This window comes from Macrosteles quadrilineatus, unplaced genomic scaffold (genome assembly GCF_028750875.1).
Source record: "Macrosteles quadrilineatus isolate MER2022 unplaced genomic scaffold, UCM_ALF_1.0 Scaffold_2__2_contigs__length_208266976, whole genome shotgun sequence".
NCBI lineage: Eukaryota > Metazoa > Arthropoda > Insecta > Hemiptera > Cicadellidae > Macrosteles > Macrosteles quadrilineatus.
The window spans coordinates 31832210-31854544 of NW_026542595.1; the positions used below are offsets into that span (position 1 = coordinate 31832210).

General features: G+C 34.6%; 2 protein-coding genes across 2 annotated transcripts in view; one reads left to right on the forward strand and one right to left on the reverse strand.

Moving 5' to 3' along the window:
• Nucleotides 1–4464, forward strand: part of LOC128987561 (opsin, ultraviolet-sensitive-like) — a 172821-nt gene extending 168357 nt beyond the window's left edge. Inside the window, exons 3-4 of the mRNA XM_054408469.1 lie at nucleotides 2627–2840; nucleotides 3480–4464. Coding sequence (XP_054264444.1) covers nucleotides 2627–2840; nucleotides 3480–4299 — 1034 coding nt within the window. The 3' untranslated portion in view covers nucleotides 4300–4464. The remainder of the gene's footprint in view (nucleotides 1–2626; nucleotides 2841–3479) is intronic.
• Nucleotides 4465–12858: 8394 nt separating this feature from the next.
• Nucleotides 12859–14247, reverse strand: LOC128984045 (uncharacterized protein K02A2.6-like). Its single transcript, XM_054403329.1, has one exon. The coding sequence runs from the start codon at nucleotides 14245–14247 to the stop codon at nucleotides 12859–12861; it is 1389 nt and encodes a 462-aa protein (XP_054259304.1).
• Nucleotides 14248–22335: the final 8088 nt, after the last annotated feature.

Genomic DNA, 22335 nt, shown 5'->3' on the forward strand with positions numbered 1-22335 from the left:
TAATATTTGTTTTGGTGAAAAATGAAACCACAAATACTCAACATTTATTTTGTTTATATTTGTGCAGAGAAGGAAATAAATAATAATAACACATTACTACAGGTGTTAGTTGAAACTATTTAAATGCTACAGACAATTCTTCATGAAACAGTTGCTTCATATTGATTAATAAACTATTTCTTGCCATGGAGCCTAAATAAATTACATTGATAAAATGCATTTTGTTTTGGTTACTATAAAAAAGGTATTTTAAGGTTTGACCTGATTTGTGTATACAGTAATTCTGTTTTTAGTATTGAATATTCTGACTTATAAAAACATATTATATGTTTCAGTGAATAGCTGTATGATATTGACAAATAAAGGTGTATTGTGAAAACCAAAGCATTCGTAAAAGAGGTTTAAATATAAATTAAATCCTAAGAAGTGTGAGAGTGCATAATTGTCAATCGTCTTAAAAGTGTTAAATATTTTAATGACTAAACATGCATTTGCAGATGTGGAATGTTTATTAATATTCTCTACCCAGTTACTATATCACTATATCATATCAATACTATTATGCCTGCTTCGAAAAGTCCTGGAGGAAGCTGATTTGCAATTTCAACTACATCTTGAGCAAACAAAACCACCTACCCGGCTTACACCACTTTTAGCTGAACCAATCTTTCATATACATATTTTCCAAAGGTACAATACATGATAACGACCAATTTTCTACTTTTGAGAGATTTTTTAGTGCTGGTAGCTGAGGAATAACTTTCATTGTTCATTGTTCCAAAAGGCTTGAGATGTTACTGTATTTCTTTTTATAATGTAGAAGTACACCTATTGCATAAAACGATGATGTCTGACATTTCAATGTCTCTAGAAAAGACATTCAGTTTTTCATTAGGCCTAATGTAATGGACAACTCTTTGATTTTTAAGGAATATCTAAAAATGTTTATTTTTATACCCATTGATTATGTAACCTGAACAGTTGATTCAAGCAGTTTTAAAATAATGATTGTTCTGTGGCACTTTTGATTGTTTCGAACAGTTTTGCTTATCAAAAAACCTCAAGTAATTGATATATAACAAATCATACAGTCACTAAAAATCATGAAATAATTTATTTTTGTAAAAAAATACAACCGACTTCAAACGCTCTAAAAAGAATGAAATAATTTCAATAAAAACTTTTGTATTAGTCAAGCTCACGTATTTCAAGTCGGCGCGGCTCTAACTGCAAATATGATTAAAATAAAATATTATGTGTGTATTTTGAAAATCAATAAATTGTAGCTGGATAACATAAATTATATAAAAACCATACTGAACTGTTTTGTTTATATATCAAAGAAAGTATTTTCTTGTATTTTATGTTTACTTCAGAATGAATGCATTATGAAAATAACACACACAAATGTTCTTTATGAATAGATTTTGATATTATTATAGGGAAAAGAAGGTAGTTTAGTATTAAAAAACGTTACTTTTCCAAGTTAGAAACATTTAAATGCATTATAATCTTTTTAAAGATACTCGTTAATACCACTATAATGCTGATCTTTGGTTACGGTAAAAAAATAACACCCAACACATAACTACGAAAAAGACATGCAGACAAAAGACCTTTACCAAAGACCTTTAGTTATAGATAGTCACCTGCAATAAGGACATCCTCTTTCAATTTTGTATCAAAAATCATCATAGCGCTGACTTAAAATACGTGAGCTTGACTAATACAAAAGTTTACTTTATTGAAATTATTTCATTCTTTTTAGAGCGTTTGAAGTCAATTGTATTTTTTTACAAAAATAAATTATTTTAGAATATCTCGGGAGCAGAACCTGTACCTCTTAACCTCTGCTCTTCTAACTGTCAAATTTAAGTATTTACAGCTGACTTAAATTAATTGATATATTTCAATCTTTCAAAATGTAAACATGGAAAATTTGGAAGCCAATGGGGTGTAGCCAAAGGGAGATATGAAAATTATATGATATAATATTGCATTGTTATCCATTTGTGAGCTATATGTTTCAAGTTTCAAGTCTCTAGCTCATCGGGAAGTTAGTATAAAATTGATTGCAAAGTTTGTACCGGACAAGCCCATGGGGCTTAGCTCAAGGGAATTATGCAAATTAAATTATATAATATTGCATTGTCATCCATTTGTCAGCTATGTTTCAAGTTTCAAGTATCTAGCTCATCGGGAAGTTAGTATAAAATGGGTTACAAAATTTGTACCGGACAAGAAAGTGTGCTAGTAAAAACGTTTTAAAATATAATCTAGCTTGAGTTCAAAACAAGCCCGTCTGCATTAACTAAATTGATGTCTCTGAGGAAATGTTAAAAAAATTGTGGTCTTGGTTGCCAAGTGGTTGCAGTATAATGCTCACCGACAAATCTGAATGGTGCTAGTTAAATGGAATCAATTCAAGACCCAGATGCCTGTGGGCAATCAATTAATGATGCTATCAAATGAAATGTTTAGGTTAGATAGTGACAAGACTAGTGTTTGGACTGTTCTACAAAAACATCAAAAAATGTCAAAATGGTCTAGTAGAGAAGCACAAGTAAAACTCCTATAATGTATTGTAATGTCCTATAATATAATGTTGTACTAATTTGGTGCTCAGGTTGTGAGGTGTACGGGTTCCTAGGTGGACTGACTGGTACAGTGTCCATCATGACTCTTGCGGCCATTGCTCTGGATCGCTACTACGTCATTGTCTACCCGTTGGACCCTCTCCGAAGGACCACTCGTCAACGAGCTAGACTATGTGTGGCTTTTGTCTGGTGTTACGGATGTACCTTCGCCAGCATGCCACTTACTAACTATGGTTTCTCCAGGTATTTATATCCAACTACGATACCACGATTACAACATGCTCTAGCGGGAGCATAGGGCATCGAGAAGATGCCCTATGCTCCCGCTAAGGAGCGACAGTAAATAAGTCAAGTAAGTCACGATACCACAATTACAATTTAATAAGTGGCTATTTGAAAGTTGTTATTTTGTACGGACCTTTGAGTCATTGGAGTGCTTTGAGCTCTCAAAAAAAACAATCACTTAACTGGCATAGTTTTTTTGTCCAAGCCATCAGCTAAAAAATCATTAAATTTCTTTTTTTATTACTTCCAATATTTTAATGAACAAGAACATACGTGAATGAGCCAGTCACATTGTGCGCTAGTAGGTATCTAAAATTCTATTTTATACCATATTTTCAGTTACTGATTTGGTTGAAGTGACATAAAAGATGCTTTGGCTTACAATAAGTCACTATTAGATTAACTTGATTTTGCATATTTGTCACAAATCAGTAATTTACATCAGCTCAACCTCTCGGTGGCTCAATTCAACCAAGTCCATTTCAATTAAAAAACTGGCAACAAATTTTACGCGGGAATGTAATGTGTAGTTTTATCAATAGTTAAAGCTATAAACTACTTTATTTAATAATCTATCTAATGACGATTAATTTTCAGATATGTGCCAGAAGGATACTTGACCAGCTGTAGTTTTGACTACCTCAACCAGTCATTTCACAGTCGAGTTTTCATCTTGGTGTTTTTCTTTGCCGCTTGGGTTGTACCCTTCAGTGTGATCACTTTCTGCTACATCAGGATATACCGAGTGGTCATCAGCGGGTCCAGTGGAGCCTCATCTCGGAGAGGCCAGGAGGAAGAGAAGAGGAAGACTGAGATAAGACTAGCTGGAGTTATAGTTGGTGTTATTGGTTTGTGGTTTTTATCTTGGACACCCTACGCCATTGTGGCGCTTTTAGGTGTTTCTGGCAATGCTCATCTGCTCTCACCTTTATCGTCTATGATACCAGCACTTTTTTGCAAAACAGCTAGCTGCATAGATCCTTACGTGTATGCGGTTACTCATCCAAGATTTAGAAGAGAGTTCCGAAGATTTTTCTGCAACAGGCAAATCAGAAAGAGATTTGATGCGGGCAAGACTCAGTGTTGGAAAACAGAGAGTTCTCAAATTCCTGGGATGATGATTGGTATTAGACATCCGAGAGTAGATTATTCTCTGAGTGAAGAAGATGTTGAAGAAATGGTCGTTATGGTAGACAACAACAGATCTCAAAAGACAACTTACTTTCCTGCGTCTACCATAGCTCCCGAGGAGCACAACCTCTGTGAGATAACTTTTCCTCCAGATTCACGGACCAGTGAAATACTCCAGCATCCATCGTGGTTCATGCCTCCACAACCACGCAGAGATCGATCGACTAGTTTGAAACTCACAAGTAAGGTGTCTAAAAATATGTGTTCTGATCCCACTTCAGTATAGAAGGTATGTAGCTAGGACAATGAACAGGTTACCATTTTATGTAAAGAGTGGTGACAAAACAAAATCAAAATTAATGTAAACATGGTGGAATGTTATGGTGGAAAGTTATGGATCATTTTAACAGAAAGGTTTATACTGGAAAGTAAAAGGGACATATAATCTAGTTACCAGATATTCATTCTATTCCTGCAATAAAAATTGTAAATTTACTTTGTGTACTCAATAAATTTACTAGTTTAAGAACCTTAGTCAATTTAAGAACAAATTAGGTTTAATTAGTGATGAGAACACGACTTCTAGGAATTTTTTTTATTTATTTATCCTGGTAAATATTTTACCACTTACCAGCTTGATTTTGGTCTGTGATGAATAGAGTTGCTTGACTTTAAGCTGAATCAAAAGTAATCAAGAGGATGGCATAGTCACTTAACAAGACTACAAGATCGTGCCACTCATCCTACACTCACCTTCATTCATACTTGGCTTAAAATACCTACTTTGTATGGTCTCCATTTAAATGAAAAGTATTAAAGTATAATGCTACATATAAATTTGAGTTTTCTTATTTTTGATGTTAGAGATTTTATTGAAAGACAAGTTTGTAACTAAATTTATGTGCAGTCCCATTACATCAACATTGGTAACTGTCCGTTTTCTTCTACATTACACTCATGCAATAGGTTGCATTTAGAGTGAAAGAGGGGATAAGTTTGACGTCAATAACTCAGGGATAAGAGTGTAATTCAAAATATACAAATTGGACAAACCATCTTAGTTAGGAAAGTGTAAGCGTATTTAGCCTCCTGATGAATGCCTTTGTTTTGTTTTAGCGAATTTCCCACATAGGGAATAAGCTATTACCGTAGGTCTCATGGTAAGACCTGGACCGCTTTACTTTTTTGTTTTGATGTCCGAGACCAAAAAGACTGTCTGATGAAATTCATACAGGATGATTGAAAAGTCTGGGTACGGCTTAATATTTTAAAATATAATGCAGATTGAGCTACAATACTTGGTACAAGGTTACAGGGCATAAATTTCTATTTCAACACATATTCAGTGATCCAATAACTCTTCAGGGGGACGGCCCACAAGGAGTCGGAAGAAAATCTTAAATGGAAGCATAGGTCAATATGCACATCAAATTAAAGGTCTTTTTTAGTAGAATACAATGCCGCAAACCGCACTTCAAAAGGTTGATCCTGCGCAAAATGACAGTTGTTCAAAGATTCATTTAATTTACATTGCTATTATACGCTTACTCCTCAGGGGGCACAGCCCTAGGAATCGGAAGAAAATTGTTAACGTAAGCATAGGTCGATATGCACATCAAATTAAAGGTCTTCACTAGTAGATTACAATGCCGTAAATTCAAGCTCAAAAGAATGCCTGAGTAAAAAATGACAGTCGTTCAAAGATTCAAAATGGCGGATTCAAGAAATCTTTGAACACCTGCCATTTTGCGCAGGATCAACCTTTTGAAGTACAATTTGCGGCATTGTATTCTACTAAAAAAGACCTTTAATTTGATGTGCATATTGACCTATGCTTCCATTTAAGATTTTCTTCCGACTCCTTGTGGGCCGTCCCCCTGAAGAGTTATTGGATCACTGAATATGTGTTGAAATAGAGTTTTATGCCCTGTAACCTTGTACCAAGTATTGTAGCTCAATCTGCATTATATTTTAAAATATTAAGCCGTACCCAGACTTTTCAATCACCCTGTATATAATATATATGTGTCCGATGATAGATAACCGAGAGGTATAGGCTAATCAATTGCTTCATAGCGGATAAAATCTCTGCATGCACCCTCTCCAGTAACACTGACCTTAAAAACTACTTTAAAAAAACTGTTGATGGTCTGTCAAAATATTACTCATAGATAGTTGTTGTAATAGTTTACGATTTATTTTTAAATCATAAACTGTACAACGATTCATGTTGTAAAGAATAGGTGGCTGCTCAACGGTCAATGGTTAAAGAGAAAATTCCAAACGCCTGTATATTTAAAACTCCATGTTATTCTTTATGGAGAATAAGTAAACTGTTGTAGTTTGCTTGATTATGAACATATTTTGATCAAATTTATGTGAGCCACTGCGCACAAAATAGCTTATATCTCGAAAACAATTAGTCATATGATGACATGTCAAACTGTGCAGAAAAATGTGTTCTAAAAATATTATGTGGTAGTTTGACGGAAAACGACTATGGCTATTAAGTTATGTCCGATAGTTTATTCTACGGAAATATTATTTACCAATCACTTACCACTCTCCAAAGTTATTATTTAAATCATCAGTGGTTCTAAACAACAACAAAAACCATAATATTCCTGGTTTAACTTATCCTAAATTTAAAAAAAAATAATTTTCACTAACTTCTCGTCGTTGTCTGTCAAACTACTACATAATCTTTTTTAGAACGAATTTATCTGCACAGTTTAACATGTCTAACGTATTCATATGACTTTTGGTTCTCAAGATATTATGATTTTTTTATTTATTTTTTTTATACTTTTATGCATGCCTCAAACCCCCTCAGCGCCTGGACTATATTAACATTTCTCTGAAAGAAAAAAAAACTCTTTATTCACTTCCCTCTAACAGCAAACCTCAGTACTCGTTAAACCTAGTGTTATTTAAATAGGGAATAAATGACATTTTTAAGGAGATATTTTAGTAAAAAATTCAGGCAAATGGAAATTTGTTTAGTTTGCAGGTTTGCTGTGGCGTGGGTATTTAATCTCTTAACGATGGCTATAATGAAAATTGGGCATTTTCATCTTTTAAAGGTAAAAATTTGACAAAATCCCCTCCGCAAACCTGCAGACTAAGCAAATTCCTATTTGCCTGATCAGATTTCCAATGAAATATTTCCTCAAACATGTTAGATTTATTCTCCACTAGCTGTAACCCGCGGGCTTTGCCCCGTTTAACTTCTTAATTTTCAAGATTATCTCGTTCGCATGGCTCAATCACGTCGTGGTTGAAGTTTGTTCGCTATGCTCACTCACCTTTAGGTTGGAGCTCGTTCGCTACGCTCACTCACCTTTAGGTTGGAGCTCGTTCGCTGCGCTCACCTGCCCTCAGGTTAGCTCGTTCGCTACGCTAACTCGCCTCCAGGTTGAAGTTCGTTCGCTACGCTCACTCACCTTTTGGTTGCAAATTAGCTGTTGTCATAAATGTAAAAGAAATAATAGTGCTGCACCCTGTTGGTAATTCTTGTAACTTTAACGCTATTGAACATCATAGAACAGAACCAACTTGTTTAATTGAAACAGCTGTTAAGATTCAATAATTCCATTTCTCATAAGGTTAACATGGGAAACTCCAGAGCCACTGGGGCGGAGCCCGATAGGATTTTTGAAATAAGAATATGCCTATATGTTAATCGGGAATGTGAGCTATCATCATGCCAAATTTCAGCCCAATCCGACCAGTATTTTTTGCGTTCACTTGTCACAAACATACATCCATACATCCATCCATACATCCATACATCCAAACTTTCTCATTTATAATAGGATTTAAATAACATTAGATTTAGTAATTACTTAGGGTTGCTGCTACAAGGAATGTCATAGTGTGTTTTTTATTCAAATTTCAATAGCCATTTGGAATGGAATAAAGGAATTTACCAAATTTATTAACATATATCCATAAACAAGGTACTAAAACAGAGAACTTTTTCTCCATAAGATGAACATGGAAAGTTTAAATTTATAGTTTTTTTCTATATTTTTCCTGTTACCATTTCCCTGTTACGCACGAACATCCCTGTTACGCACAACGCTTAAATTATTTGTTCTTTTGAGCTTTACAAAATGTTTCGCGATGAAACTGCAAAACTATATTTTGAGGCCTTTGAGAGTGAAAAATGAGAAAAAGATGTTATGGTATGCCCTACCTCTACCGTTTTGTGTAAACCCAAGGCATAGATAAAACATACTCCCTTAGTAGATTTCTCATCCTTATGGAACAGCTGAAGACAATTTTATTGTTAGTTCATGTACGGTTTATGTAGAGGTCGTGTTTTGTTTACAATTTGTTTCCCGTTATTACAGCCATTTAAAACCTCGTTTAACCAAATAATACGATATAATCATAAACAATAACTTATCCCCTAGTTATATAACCAAACAGTAAAGCACAAATCAAGAAATTAACCCTAAAATAATGGAAACAAAGTTTCATCGACACTAGCGCCTTTGTGTCACGTACATGAACTAGACACGAAAAACGCGCTTCAAAATTTACAATGGGATGAGAAGTCTACTTGTGTTGGTTAGTCTATGCCCAAGGGTCTGGGGCAACCGTGTTTCCGAAGGCTACACTTAACGTAGAATCAAAGTTAGGGTGGCATTTTGAAGAGGATTAAATTATTTAGAGTGTTGTGGTTTCAATATTTTTAATATCGTACCATAAAGTCTGAAAATCTTCTTTGAATGTAGAAAAAAAATGGCAATTTTAAACTGCTTTAACTCATTATAGAATTGTTACTTTAAAATTCTAAAACCAGAGATGCATAGATTGTTCTATGTTCTGTAAAAACCCACTCATTGTTTTTTACTAGCATGTATGGGTAGTTTAAAAAGTTAGTTGCCGTGAACGTCTGCAAGCGCTTCTTGCTGTGCTGTTCAATGGCGCAACATAGATACTGAAGCCTGAGCTGAGATTTCTGAGTCGATGTCCTGCGGACCCTTGACTCTGTAAAACCCTGTTCCCATTGTCCAATAGTGCTGGTTTGCAAACTCCTTCAAATAAACAAACACAGACAAACAATGTATAGGGTGTTTTCAATCTCTCCCAAAACTCCTTCGGCATGTTCCTTAGGTCAAAACAAGCAAAAAAATATCATATAAACTTATGTCTTATCTTGCTTTTGTTTTATGTCTGTCAGTGTGTATGTATTTTTTACATAGCTTTGGAACCATTTGATGTACCAACTTCAAACTTGGTATGCGTATGATGACTAATAGGAACTATCTTCTTGACAAAGCATCAAGTTTCTAATTTATATAATTTAAAAATGGCAGCTATTTTTATTTTTCAAAGCTTAATAACTCAAAAACCATAGGATTTATAAAAAAGTTTCATTTGACAACAAGGATGGAAATTTAATTCACTTTACAGAATGTACAATTTCTAGGGTTAACATAAATAACAAAAATTACATTTTTATAACGGTAATACCTGCTAATTTATTGAATTTGCCCAAATTTTTTGTTTTAACTTTAGATTTTATTTTTTTCCGCTATTTGTGTTATGACCCTATAAAAATTGTACATTTCAGTAAAGTTAATTAAATTTCCATCCTGATTTGTAATTTTTTTTCATCCTATCGTTTTTGAGGTACGTTATTAAGCTTTGAAAAATTAAAATGGCCGCCATTTTGAAATTATACAAAGTAGGAACTTGATGCTTTGCGAAAGAATAGTTCCTATTAATACACGTACCAGAGGCCAAAAATACCATTTGTTCAAATTTATATATATATTATATATGTGTGTGTCCATGAATGCGATAACTTGAGTAGGCCTACCTAATTTTTGTCCAATTTTGATGAAATTTGGTTTGAAGGTGTGAAGCGGAATAAAATTTAAATGAGTTCGCGAACCAGCATGATCAGACCATGGGAACGGGGTTTTTTAACTTTTCTAATTTTTTCCCCTTGAAACACAAAATTTCTTAATTTCTCTCTAGACCTTTTTAAAGAGGGTCGATGTCTACTTGTACCGGCGTCTAATTGTACCTGCTGCATTTTGGTGACAGGCGTCTAGTTGTACCTCGTCCAAAGCTGTTGGTACAACTTGACGATATGGTGCGGACGTCTAGTTGTACCTACGTCTAGTTGTCTCTACGTCTAGTTGTACCTCTTAAAAATCTGCAGGTACAACTAGTCGGGTACGCCACCTTCTACTTGTACCTCATACGTCTGCGTCTATTTGTACCTACGACTACTTGTACCTACGACTACTTGTACCTACGACTACTTGTACCTACGACTAGTTGTACCTACGCCTACTTGTACCTACGTCTAGTTGTACCTACGGCTAGTTGTATCTCCCCTTCAAATTGTCACCAGTTTAAGGGATTTATTTAATTTCTTTAAAAATCATACAATCTTACAAACATTTTTTATAAACAACTTGCTACAAAAGCCAGGAAAATTTAGCTTGTTTGCAGCTCATTGAGAAAACCCTGTTCTTGATAACAATGTACTCTGTCCCTTGGTCAGTCCTTATCCATATTACACTTTGGTTTTCCTTATTTCTTGTCAAGATCTGCTATCATTGTTTTTTTCCATTTAAACTCTACCTTTCTATAGAAAACTGACATTAACTAGCTTTAACAACAACTTAAAACAATTATCTTGAATAAATAAATTCAGAGTTTACAAAAACAAGTAATTGAGTATAATGAAGTGTTTTTGTATGGTATTAGTCACGGAGAATATTTCAACAAGTTCAAATTAAAAATGTATATGTTATTCTTATGGATATTACGTAAACTGGCGTAGTTTGGTTGTTGATGCATATACTTTGACAAATAAGTTTATTTCACACTTAACTACTAACTTTTCTCAAAAACACATCTTAATTACCTTCATCGCAAACGTAATGAAAGCTCACTATTGAAATACCAGTGAAAAAATAACCCAGATATGACTTTTTTTTGCGCGCACTTATTAGTTCTTAGTAAAACTAATCTTGGTTTAGTTGCAGACTACATAGCCAGTGTACACATACCTAGCTCAGTATCAAATTTAGTTTATATAGTTTAACAAGCTTCTCTAGTTTGTTTGAAATGGAAAAAAATCCAATCACATGTATTATTTACAGTGTATGTTAAATAGAGAAGTCTGTACATTGCATATTTTTGGTCAAGTTTTCAACCACTGGACCTCAACTTCATTGTACACTTCATTGTTCATTGTTCACTGGGAAATCCATTGTAAACTATAAGAAATGCACACTAATCAATGCAAATACTTTAAGGTTATGTGAAAAAATATTTAAAAGAATCAGCAAAAATAGTAATACATAATTGCTAGGCAGCGGTCTATTGCAATTCATTAAGGATATACTGCTTGTATATTTAATAACTAGCTGAGTACCCGTCCTTCGTACGGGGTTGGTACAATGCTTATTGAAGTTAAATACTCGTGCTTTGCATTTGCAATTAGAGAGGACACGTTTTGAGAAAATTTGGTTTACTATAATCTACGGTATATTATAGTATTCAGAACATCTACCATAGCCATAATGTTCTACCACTTCACCTAAACAATAGAAATAAGTAAAGTTCTCACACTCAGGTTTTTGTTGCTGCTTGGTTCAAATTAGCTGTTGTCATAAATGTATGAAGAACTAATGGTGCTGCACCCTGTTGGTAAACCGTGTAACCTTTTAATGCTATTGAATATCATAGAAACAAAATAGTATAGTAGTGTAGTTGAAACAGCTGGCAAAATTATTTAATTCCTTTTAAATATGAATAATCATAAGGTTAACATGGGAAACTCTAGAGCCGCTGGGGCGGAGCCCGAAAGGATTTTTGAGGTAAGAATATGTCTATATGTTAAACGGGAATGTGAGCTATCATCATACTAAATTTCAACACAATCCGACCAGTAGTTAATGCGTGATTGAACTTCAAACAAACAAACAAACAAATAAACAAACAAACACACAAACTTTCACATTTATAATATTAGTATGATATATATAAATGTTTTAATTAAATAAGCAATTTTCGGTATAGGGCTGGACAAATTTAATTACAACTATAGTTGCCATTTCGACCCTGGACAGCAATGCGTAGCTTTCAGCCTCCAATTAACGTCTGTAAAACTACTAAAACATCCAGTGCGGTGAAAAATATTTGCCAATCATACTCAATTGACTCGGAACACTGCAGTTTCTGATTTAATTAAGGGTATTATTAAAAAGTACTCAAGCTGTAATCAATTAAACAGGGTAACGAATTGAAGGATAGATACAACTAGACTATAATGACGCGAAATACGTGTAGGTACAACTAGTCGTAGGTACAACTAGACGTAGGGACCACTAGTCGTAGGGACCACTAGTCGTAGGGACAACTGGTCGCATCCTTACAAGCTAGGTGATACTACTTGTCGGTGGGATACACGTCTAGTTGTACCTACGTCTACTTGTACCTACGTCTAGTTGTACCTCCTAAAAATCTGCAGGTACAACTAGTCGGGTGTGCCACCGTCTACTTGTACCTACGTCTAGTTGTACCTACGACTAGTTGTCCCTAGGCCTCGAGGTACAAGTAGACGTAGGTACAACTAGACGGCGGGACAACTAGACGGCGGGACAACGAGACGCGGTCCCTTTAAAGAGCTTAAAAAAATTATGTACTATTTGACTAAGAATTAAGTGAATGCACTGTTTTATGTCATAACTCAAACTCAACTCACTTTATTTACCTTTATACAAACATAGAATAACAAATAAACATATGATAATAATTAATAGAAATTAACAGGTGTTATGAAATAAACTGTCTCACAACATCCTCCCTTTTAAGTTTGAAAGTTCTTCAACCAGCTTGGTTTTTGTATGTTTCTCTTTGGACGGTTGTATGGTTCTGTTTGATGTGTATTCGCTGACAAATTTTGTTCACTGTTTTCCTCTCTTAAATAAGGGGCAAGTTTGAGGTGGAATCGATTTCTTCTCACATTCCTCTTATCAGTTTCAACAATATATGAACGAGGGCTGTCCAGGATTTTCACAATCTTGCCATGTCTTCTAAGGTCCACAATCCAAACTGGGTCTCCTATATGAAGAGGATTGAGAGTTTGCACTTTGTGCCTTCTATCATAGTTGTGTTTGTACTTCTCACGATATCTTTCTTCTCTCCCTTTAAGATCCTTTAGATCTGGTTTTCCACAAAGCAAATGTCCTGTCTGAGGCAATGTGCTCCGTAATCGCCTGTTCATAAGAAGCTGAGAGGGACTGAACCCATTCCAGAGGGGTGTCGTTCGATAGGCTAGAAGCGCTAAATAAGGGTCTTCCACATTTTTCTTTAGAATCATTTTGGCGATTTTCACTGCCGCTTCAGCCTCTCCATTGCTTTGGGAAAATTTTGGGCTACTTGTTACATGCTTGAAGCCATAAACTTTGGAAAATGTCTTGAAATCTGAATTTTCAAGGACTTGAAATTGAGACCCACAGTCAGACCTAATTTCTTCTGGAATGCCGTGTCGACAGAAAAAGGCTTTGCATCTCATTATTACTTCTCGTGATGTTAATGACTCTAATTCAGCTATCTCAAAATATCTGGAGTAATAATCTGTCACAGTCAAAAACCAAACGCCTTCAAGTTTGAACAAATCCATCGCAAGTGTTTTCCATGGCCTGTCAGGGAATTGTGTGGGAAGCAATGGTTCATGACTGTTCCTTGAATGTTTAATACAAGTAGGGCATGATTTCACCATACTTTCAATGGCTGAAGAAATTCCTGGCCACCAGACTGACTCTTTTGCGCGTAAACGACACTTGGTGATTCCAAAGTGACCTTCATGTACTCTTTGAAGTGCCCAAGACTGCAGAGCTGGCGGAATTACAAGTCTTGAACCTCGTAGTATCATCTCATTATCAACACTTAGCTCATCCTTAACTGAATTGTACGGTTTTAGGTCATCTCGCAATGATGTCTTAGAAGGCCAACCTTGGATGATTATTTTTTTCAGTTCACGTAAAGTCGGATCTTTATTTTGTTCCTCCAATACTTTAGCAACTATGCAGTCGTTTATATCGATGGATGACAAAACCATTTGAACAAACGCTTGAGTTTCTTCTTCTAACTCACGGTCATCAGTACCTGAAAATGGGAGAGGTGCTCTTGAAAGAGCATCAGGAACTAGAAGCTGCTTTCCAGGAATATAAGTAATTGAAAAATCATATCTCATGAGACGCAATCGAATTCTTTGAATTCTTGGAGACAATTCATCAAGATGTTTGGACTTCAAAATTTGAAGCAGTGGTTTGTGATCTGTTTGTATTGTTATTCTCTTGCCAATAATAAATTCTTGAAACTTTTCACATGCCCAAGCAACAGCTGTAGCCTCCCTCTCGATGTTTGCATAGTTTTTTTCAGAAGGAAGAAGGCTTCGGGATGCAAATGATACTGGTCGTATTGAACCATCATCTTGAACTTGAGAAAGAGTTGATCCTAGTCCTTGAAGCGAGGCATCACATGAGATAATTGTTTCCCGATTTACATCGTAAATAGCTAGGCAAGGAGAGTTGGTCAAAATGAGTTTTATTTCATCAAATGCCTTCGCCTGCTCTGGACCCCATATCCATGGAACGTTAGCTTGAAGTAGTGAATTCATTGGGGCCAAAATCTTAGCTTTGTCAGGAATAAACTTACCAAGAAAGTTTACCATCCCATTGAACCTTTGAAGTTCTTTTACGTTTTTTGGGCAGTCCATTTTGAGAATGGCGGAAACCTTTTCCTTATCAACAGAAATTCCATCGGATGAGAGGAAATGCCCGAGGAATTTTATACTTGACTTCCCAAACTCAGTTTTGTCTTTGTTAAGTGTCATTCCTACATTTTTAAGCTTTTCAAGTACTTGCCGAACAACTGTATCATGTTCTTCTTTCGTTTTGCCCCAAATCAGAATATCGTCCATATGGACTGCGACATTTGACTGGTTGTCTAAGATTTTGTTCATGCATTTCTGAAAATGTTCAGGTGCTGATGTGATTCCAAATGGAAGTTTGAGAAATTTAAAACGTCCAAAAGGGGTAAGGAAAGTAGTTAGATCCTGGGAATTTACATTTAAGGGGACTTGCCAAAAACCACTGTTTGCATCAAGTTTTGAAAACCATTTTGCTCCTGAAATTGAGCTGAGAGACGTTTCAATTTTGGGAATCGGATGATAAGACCGCTGGATGGATTCATTCAACTTTGTTAAGTCAACACATAGCCTATGCGGACATCTCCATTAGATTTAGGCACTACTACCATTGCTGAGCACCAATCAGTAGCATGCTCAACTGGTGTGATTACATTATTTTGGACCATACTTTCTAGTTCTTTTTTCACTTGACACATTAGGGGTAAAGGTACTGTCCTAGGAGTGGTTATTGCGTATGGCTTTGCGCCATCCTTAAGTGCTATTGTGTAGGGATCAGGAATGACGCCCAGACCACTAAACATTTCATGGTATTCGGTAAAAAAGTCACTGTCTACCTCTGCAACTGAATTAACAAAAGTTAAAATTTTCAAGTCCTGTATTGCTGGACGACCAAGCAAGGGTGTTATGAGTCCCTTCACTACGTATACCATGTGATTTATTTTAACATCTCTGTATTGGATATTAGCTCTAACACAACCTACAGTTTCTAATTTTGTTCTACCAACCCCAAACAACTCAACTAGAGTCGGCTGGATCCTACTTGGATCAACTATGCCAGGGGGAATTACTGTTACATCTGCCCCTGAATCAATTTTAAATGTTTGTGGCTTTCCCTCAAATAGTAATTCTAGTTTCCAGGGCTTACATTTTGACCCATCCCCAAGTGTACCTATGAATACTTTATTATTTGAAGGTCCAAGTTCACTTACTTCATTTTCATCAGTTACTTCCTGTGCTTCTTTAGATCTGCAGACCTTCGAAAAGTGACCAATCTTTTTGCATAAGTTACATGTTGCGCTTTTTGCTGGACACGTGCTTCTTGGATGAGACAGTTTATAACCACACCAGATACATTGCGCTGGGTATTCTTGTTTCTTTTGACGAAACCTATATCCTTGATTTTGGTTTGAACTCGATGACGTAGTTGCTTCAATTTGAACTCTTTTCTCATCACATAAATCTGCCTTCTCTTTCTTTACGTTATCTACATGTCTTATTACTGTAATGGCCAGGGCCGGATTTCCCAATAGGCCCGGTAGGCCCGGGCCTATGGGCGCAAGGTCCCAGAGGGCGCACGGCCATTTTTTATACCTAGACTAACTAAAAACAAAAATAAATAGTCATAGTCGATAAAAAAAGAACTCCAATGCATTGTGATTCTGATGTTCAAAAGAAGAAATAATTGTTAGGAAATTTAAACTATTTTTCAGAATTACGCATCAATTTTGTTACAAAATTGGTAACGAACATTGGTTAAACGGGAGTAGGCTGTAGGGATGTTGACGAGCGCCCAAGGGATACGCATCGTATTGTCACTGCACTATGCTGGCTCGGGATCGGTACTACCTTAAAGATTAATCATATTCGTTTAATCTATGGTACTACTGATCAGAGTGATTAGGGGCGCATGCGTGCTAGACATTGTTACCACCCTCACTTCACAAAACAAAAGTTATAACTAATCGTTTGATTAGTTTACGACAATCTGCAGGATCAAGTAAAAATATATAATAAGTTGTGTTTAAAATTAAAACAACGATGAATTTACCTTTAAAATTAACGAAAAAATATAAATCTCAGTTTTTATTAGAATTAGAACAATTCAATACCCTCCAAAGCACCATTATTGCTGTAATTTTCTCCTCAGACCTACGGCTACGGTTGGCCGGAATATTGCTCTGTTTTGCTTTGGAAATATAACCTACTTATAGATGCAGTACGACCATATATTAAATATAACTCAAGTCGACTTCTTTATGACATTGTTAATTCAAAATTTGTATGTCTAGTTCATGTTGGTGACACTGGACGTTAGTTTTGACGTAATTTTGTTTATATTATTTTAGGGTTACTGGTTAGTTCTATGACGTGTGTTTCAATTTCTTGTAATATAAACAGGAGCCGACCTATTGTTGATGATTAGATCGTTTTATTTTGGATAAACTAGGTTTAAACATAGATAAAACATACTCCCTTATTTGGTTAGTCTATGATTAAAGCATAAAATTGATAAAAGTGAGACGGCATTTTGTTAATGCTAAACAAGTCAATTCTTAAAAAAACTTACTATGATTTCAACGAGGAGTGGTATTCAAGCAATTAACTTAGGCCTATGGGCATGATATAGTTTTTAATAAAGGTTTGAAGGAAAGTAACTGTGACCAGGACCAGATTAGGGGGCGGAAAATTATTTGGGCCTAGGGGCGCCAAAATGCTAAATCCGGCCCTGGTAATGGCCTTGTCTAAATTCATCTCGGGATCTAGCAACAAGCGATCACTAAGTTTCTCATCATTTAAACCCAGTATTAGTACCATCAACACCATTTCATCATTAAGTGAACCCCAGTCACAGGTTCTAGCCAAGGAATGGAGACTAACTATAAACTCTTCAACTGTTTCATTAATTTTTTGTTGTCTCTTCAAAAACTTTGCTCTTTCAAAAATTAAGTTCCTCCGTGGAATAAAATGTTTGTCAAATAAATCTAAGACTTCTTCAAATGTTAGCGTTGATTCGGTTGCTAAATTAAAAGATGCAAAAATCTCATCAGCTTTCTCACCTAATGTGTATATAAGAGTGTTGATTTGTTTGTTCTCAGACTCTTCAGATAGCCCAGATGCTGACCGATATCTTTGAAATCGTGTTTTCCATCTTGGCCAATCTGCTGGTACAAAGGAGAAACTAGCTGGAGGTTGAATTACTGAATGAGTGTTTGATACAATGATTGACTTCTTAGTTGAATTGTTGTATTCATTTTCTCTGCTTCTTTCATTTACATTATCTTCATAGTCAGATTGTTTCCTTCTTGGATTTCTCTTCTGAGGCATAGCTCTAAACCGCTGCCACCATGTACTATTTGACTAAGAATTAAGTGAATGCACTGTTTTATGTCATAACTCAAACTCAACTCACTTTATTTACCTTTATACAAACATAGAATAACAAATAAACATATGATAATAATTAATAGAAATTAACAGGTGTTATGAAATAAACTGTCTCACAACAAATTATTTAATATATCAAAGTGTTTTCGTACAGTTATTGGTAACGGAGAAAATTCAAAAAATTATTAATTTAAAATTCCCATGTTAATCTTATGGAGAATATTGTAAAATGTTGTAGTTTGCTTGTTTATGGATATATTTTGATCAAACTTGGCAAATTTATTTATTTTATACAAAGCTATTATTATTTTACTAAAACACACACTTTATTAGTTTTGCTGTAGCAGCAAACCTAGGTACTTGTTAAACCCAAATGTTAATTTAATGGATTTAATTGAAAATCAATTCAGGCAAATGGAATTTCACTTAGTCGGCAGGTTTGCTGCAGCAGGGGTATTTTATTTATGTTTCTTCTAAGTTATTCTAGAATCTAGATAGTCTGATATATTGGCCTTCTCTGACCTATGTCCATTGTTTATAAAACCTATCACATTTTAACTTTTTAAAAGACTTTTTTACTTTTTTACAAAAAAATTACAATTTTTCTGATTTTATGTTAAACAATAATTCAAGGTAACCCACATGTAATTTGTACAAAATAGTTACTAAAATATACATATAGGGGCTATTGCCCCTACAAGCCACTAGTGGCTTACAAGTAAATTATCGTTATTATTTGGAGATTGAATGCAAAAAGTGTAACATTTTCTGAAACAAAACAAGCTTGCAGTGACATGAATTTGATTGTATAGCCTAGTTTTAATAAATTACATATTGTACTGTTTGGTATTTTTGTTAATTTTCATAATGTTTTCATACTGTGTCAAATAAATGATTTATTAATACTGCTATAAGAAAATTTTGTCATATTTCATTTTGATCACTTGAACTTTATAACCTCACATAACCTCGCTCCATTACCTCATGGAGAGAAAACTGTTCTGTATGTTTTCTATATCCCTCTGTTCTTGGCCCAAGGTCGCCAACTTGAATTGTCATGTCCAAGGTCCCTATTACCAAATCAAAAAGTCAAATATTTTGCCTTTTGCAATTACGTAGAACAGGGAACGGACAACCTATTGCAGGGTTGAAGGGCTGGAAAACCTATCCCAGCACTAATGAGAGGTTGGGGTGGGAACAGGTTGGCCGCCTCTGCAGCCAGGATTGTCATTGAGTTTGACAAAATTGCAGGGAATTCAATATGTATATTTCTAAGCTTTGCACTCCAGATTCTATTACTTCCCCTTAACAAAGTGTTTTCCAGCTTTAATAATCTCCAAGTACCAACAGATTTTATTTTTTGCCCAACAGTGAAATTATCATGAAAAATAATATGAATCTTATAAATAGGCCTATGCGATTTGAAAAATTAATCAAAATAAAACAAACTGTCAAATTAATGATTATCTAAATCTAGTAGAAACGTGGTAGCGGAGTTTTATCCCCCTGGAATTTAACCACCTAAGAAAAACAGACATCACAGCCTAGGGGGTAAAATTTCATCCGAGAACTTTTGAGTTCCACAACATGAGTTGAGTAAATCAAATGGGGAATTTAACATATCTCTTCACGGTTGTGAATTTATTCAGAACAAATCAAATAATAAAATTTAGAGTGTACCGGCCAGAATTTTACCCCCTGGCCAGATATTGAATTTGGTGAAAATAATTCATTTCGTAAATAATAGACGGTTTTAGAAAAAGACGTTTAAACCGTTAACTGTTATTTACCATTGTTTATATTAAATTTTTTTAGGTAAATCTAATGTTGCCTAAACCCTAGTTATATGGTCAGAAGGCAAAATTCCGGCTTTTATTGCCAATCTAATTTATCATGCTCTGTCTATTTTCATTAGACTACCAAATCAACGAGGGTAAAATTCCGCCTGCGAACAAACTTGAGAGCACTCAGGTTACTACGTCATAGTGACATCAGCTCTGCTTAGGGGGTAAAATTCCAGGGGGATAAAATTCCGGCGACCCGTTGGAACGTGTGCTATTACCATTGACTTAAACTCAATTGAAACTAATAGCACTATTAAAAATCAATGCTAATAACAAAAGGTTAATTCAATAATCAACATTCCAAATACAATGTGAAACTTGTTACAGTACCTGTAATTTTTTTTATGCGTTAATTCACTTGTTGGAGTGAGATTAACCAATGTAAAATTTACATAAAATTTGCTTAATTTCCTAGAATTAAGAACAGATCATAAAATAATACTTGTTAAAAAATTTAGCTGCTGATGTATAATCAATACTAAGATTAAATTAAACACTTTAATTTCGGTGGGTCCCCTTTAGTAGAGGGTTTATGCAAAAAACTAATAGGTTGCTAAGAATATATACTAAAAAACTTTCATTCTAGTATTTGGTTGTTCGATTTCAGGCTCGTGGTTTTCTCAAAAGTGAATGTTCCTTGGGAACGTTGTTTGTAGATATGTGTTATCATAAGCCCTCTTTCACACCACTAGAACACAAGGAGACGGCTCCTTATCTAAAAGCAAAAGCACTGCCCAGATATAAAGCTTTGAAAAAAACATGTACTTGATGTTATGTACAAAACAAAATTTACTAAGGAACTGAGAGATTTCTCATTACAAGTTTAAATTGATTAAAGTTGACATATTCAATACCATGCAGGATCAGGATATAGGCTTTAGTAGATCTAAAACTAAAGTAAGACAAAGCGTAGGCAAAACACTCTAACACAACTTACTGAATGACCAAAAGTCCTAGACTAAGTCCCAGACTAAATGTCAAACTGTTATTTTGGTAAATAACTAAACCAGATATGTTTCATGAGCATTTAGTAAGGTCTACTTATATTATCCATTTTATAACACCTATTTATAAATTATAAATACAATCTACATTTCTGAAAGCAGTGGAAATAAATGTGACTTTGTTAATTAAGATCTCTAATAAACTGATACGTTGCGTGTCCACTCTCATCCACATATCTTCAATGTTTATTCTCAAAATACCGTACTTAATCCCTGGATGGTAATATTAGGGTGAATGATACATATTATATTTTTATATGGTACTAGCTGCTGTACCCATGCTATATGCCAAATAACCTGGGACATGTACCATTTCATCTACCTAATATTTTTTTATTGAGTAGGTGCTCACATCGCAGTTTTGGTGTTTATTTTGAATATGTACAGAAATTCTGTAGATTGTATGATAAGTACTGTTTGTTTTGTTATAAATGTTAAAATAGACATAATGGGGAACACATTACGAATTTGAGATAGACTACTATTGTATTTTTAAGATAAGACTAGAAAAACCAGTATAAATTTATTTGAGACATTCAATAACAGTTTTCAGATGTTATGCTAGTGTAAATATTTTAAGAGGGAAATAATTGTATGTCAAAAGATTGAAACTTTGCCTTATTGTATTTAGGAATTAAATTTAGGGGTTTGATAGATGTAAAGATATAATTTCTTCAGCAATACAGTAGAACTTTATAATTTGGTTCAGACTGCCTTTGAATGACTGATTTTGTTCTGAAAAGGGCTACTGGAACATCCTTATATACATTTCAAAGCCCCATAGCATGACCATACACTTAGTTTTGCAATTATAAAAGAAGTGTCTACTGTATGCTTCCATCTTAATTTATTTTTGAAAATAAAGCTTTAACTTGCAATTCAGGCTGTATTAAGTTATATTGTAGTTGCAATTACCTATGTAAATAATTCAAGACCTTTCTAAAGTATTAGTAGCATCTACCAATGACCATGTAAAGATTGTTTTTGAGTATCTAGAAATACTGAGTGTATTCACTTTCTACACAACTGTGTAGCTTTGCTGTTAAATCAATATATCAGAATACCACACACAACAAACATTTCTCATTTTAAAGTACCGGTAAACTATTTATTTTTGTAATCATGTTGGAAACTCTTTGATTTATTTTAAATGACATGTTTTAACAAATAAAAATGTAAATCAGCAGATTTGACTGTTCTTGCAATCCCAAAAGCTCTTCATTCCAATTTTAGTTTAGATACCACAATGCATGTCTTGAGAGCACGAAACATACATTAATTAAAGAATCTAACAACTATGGCTTTGTCTCCCTGTCCGACAGTACCAACTGTAGTAGATGTTAGTATTCAAACAGAACATACATTAATTACAGAATCTAACAACTATGGCTTTGTCT

What these genes read in the sequence shown, in the direction of transcription:
- LOC128984045 (XM_054403329.1), bottom strand. Translation starts at nt 14,247, where the DNA reads ATGAGATATGATTTTTCAATTACTTATATTCCTGGAAAGCAGCTTCTA.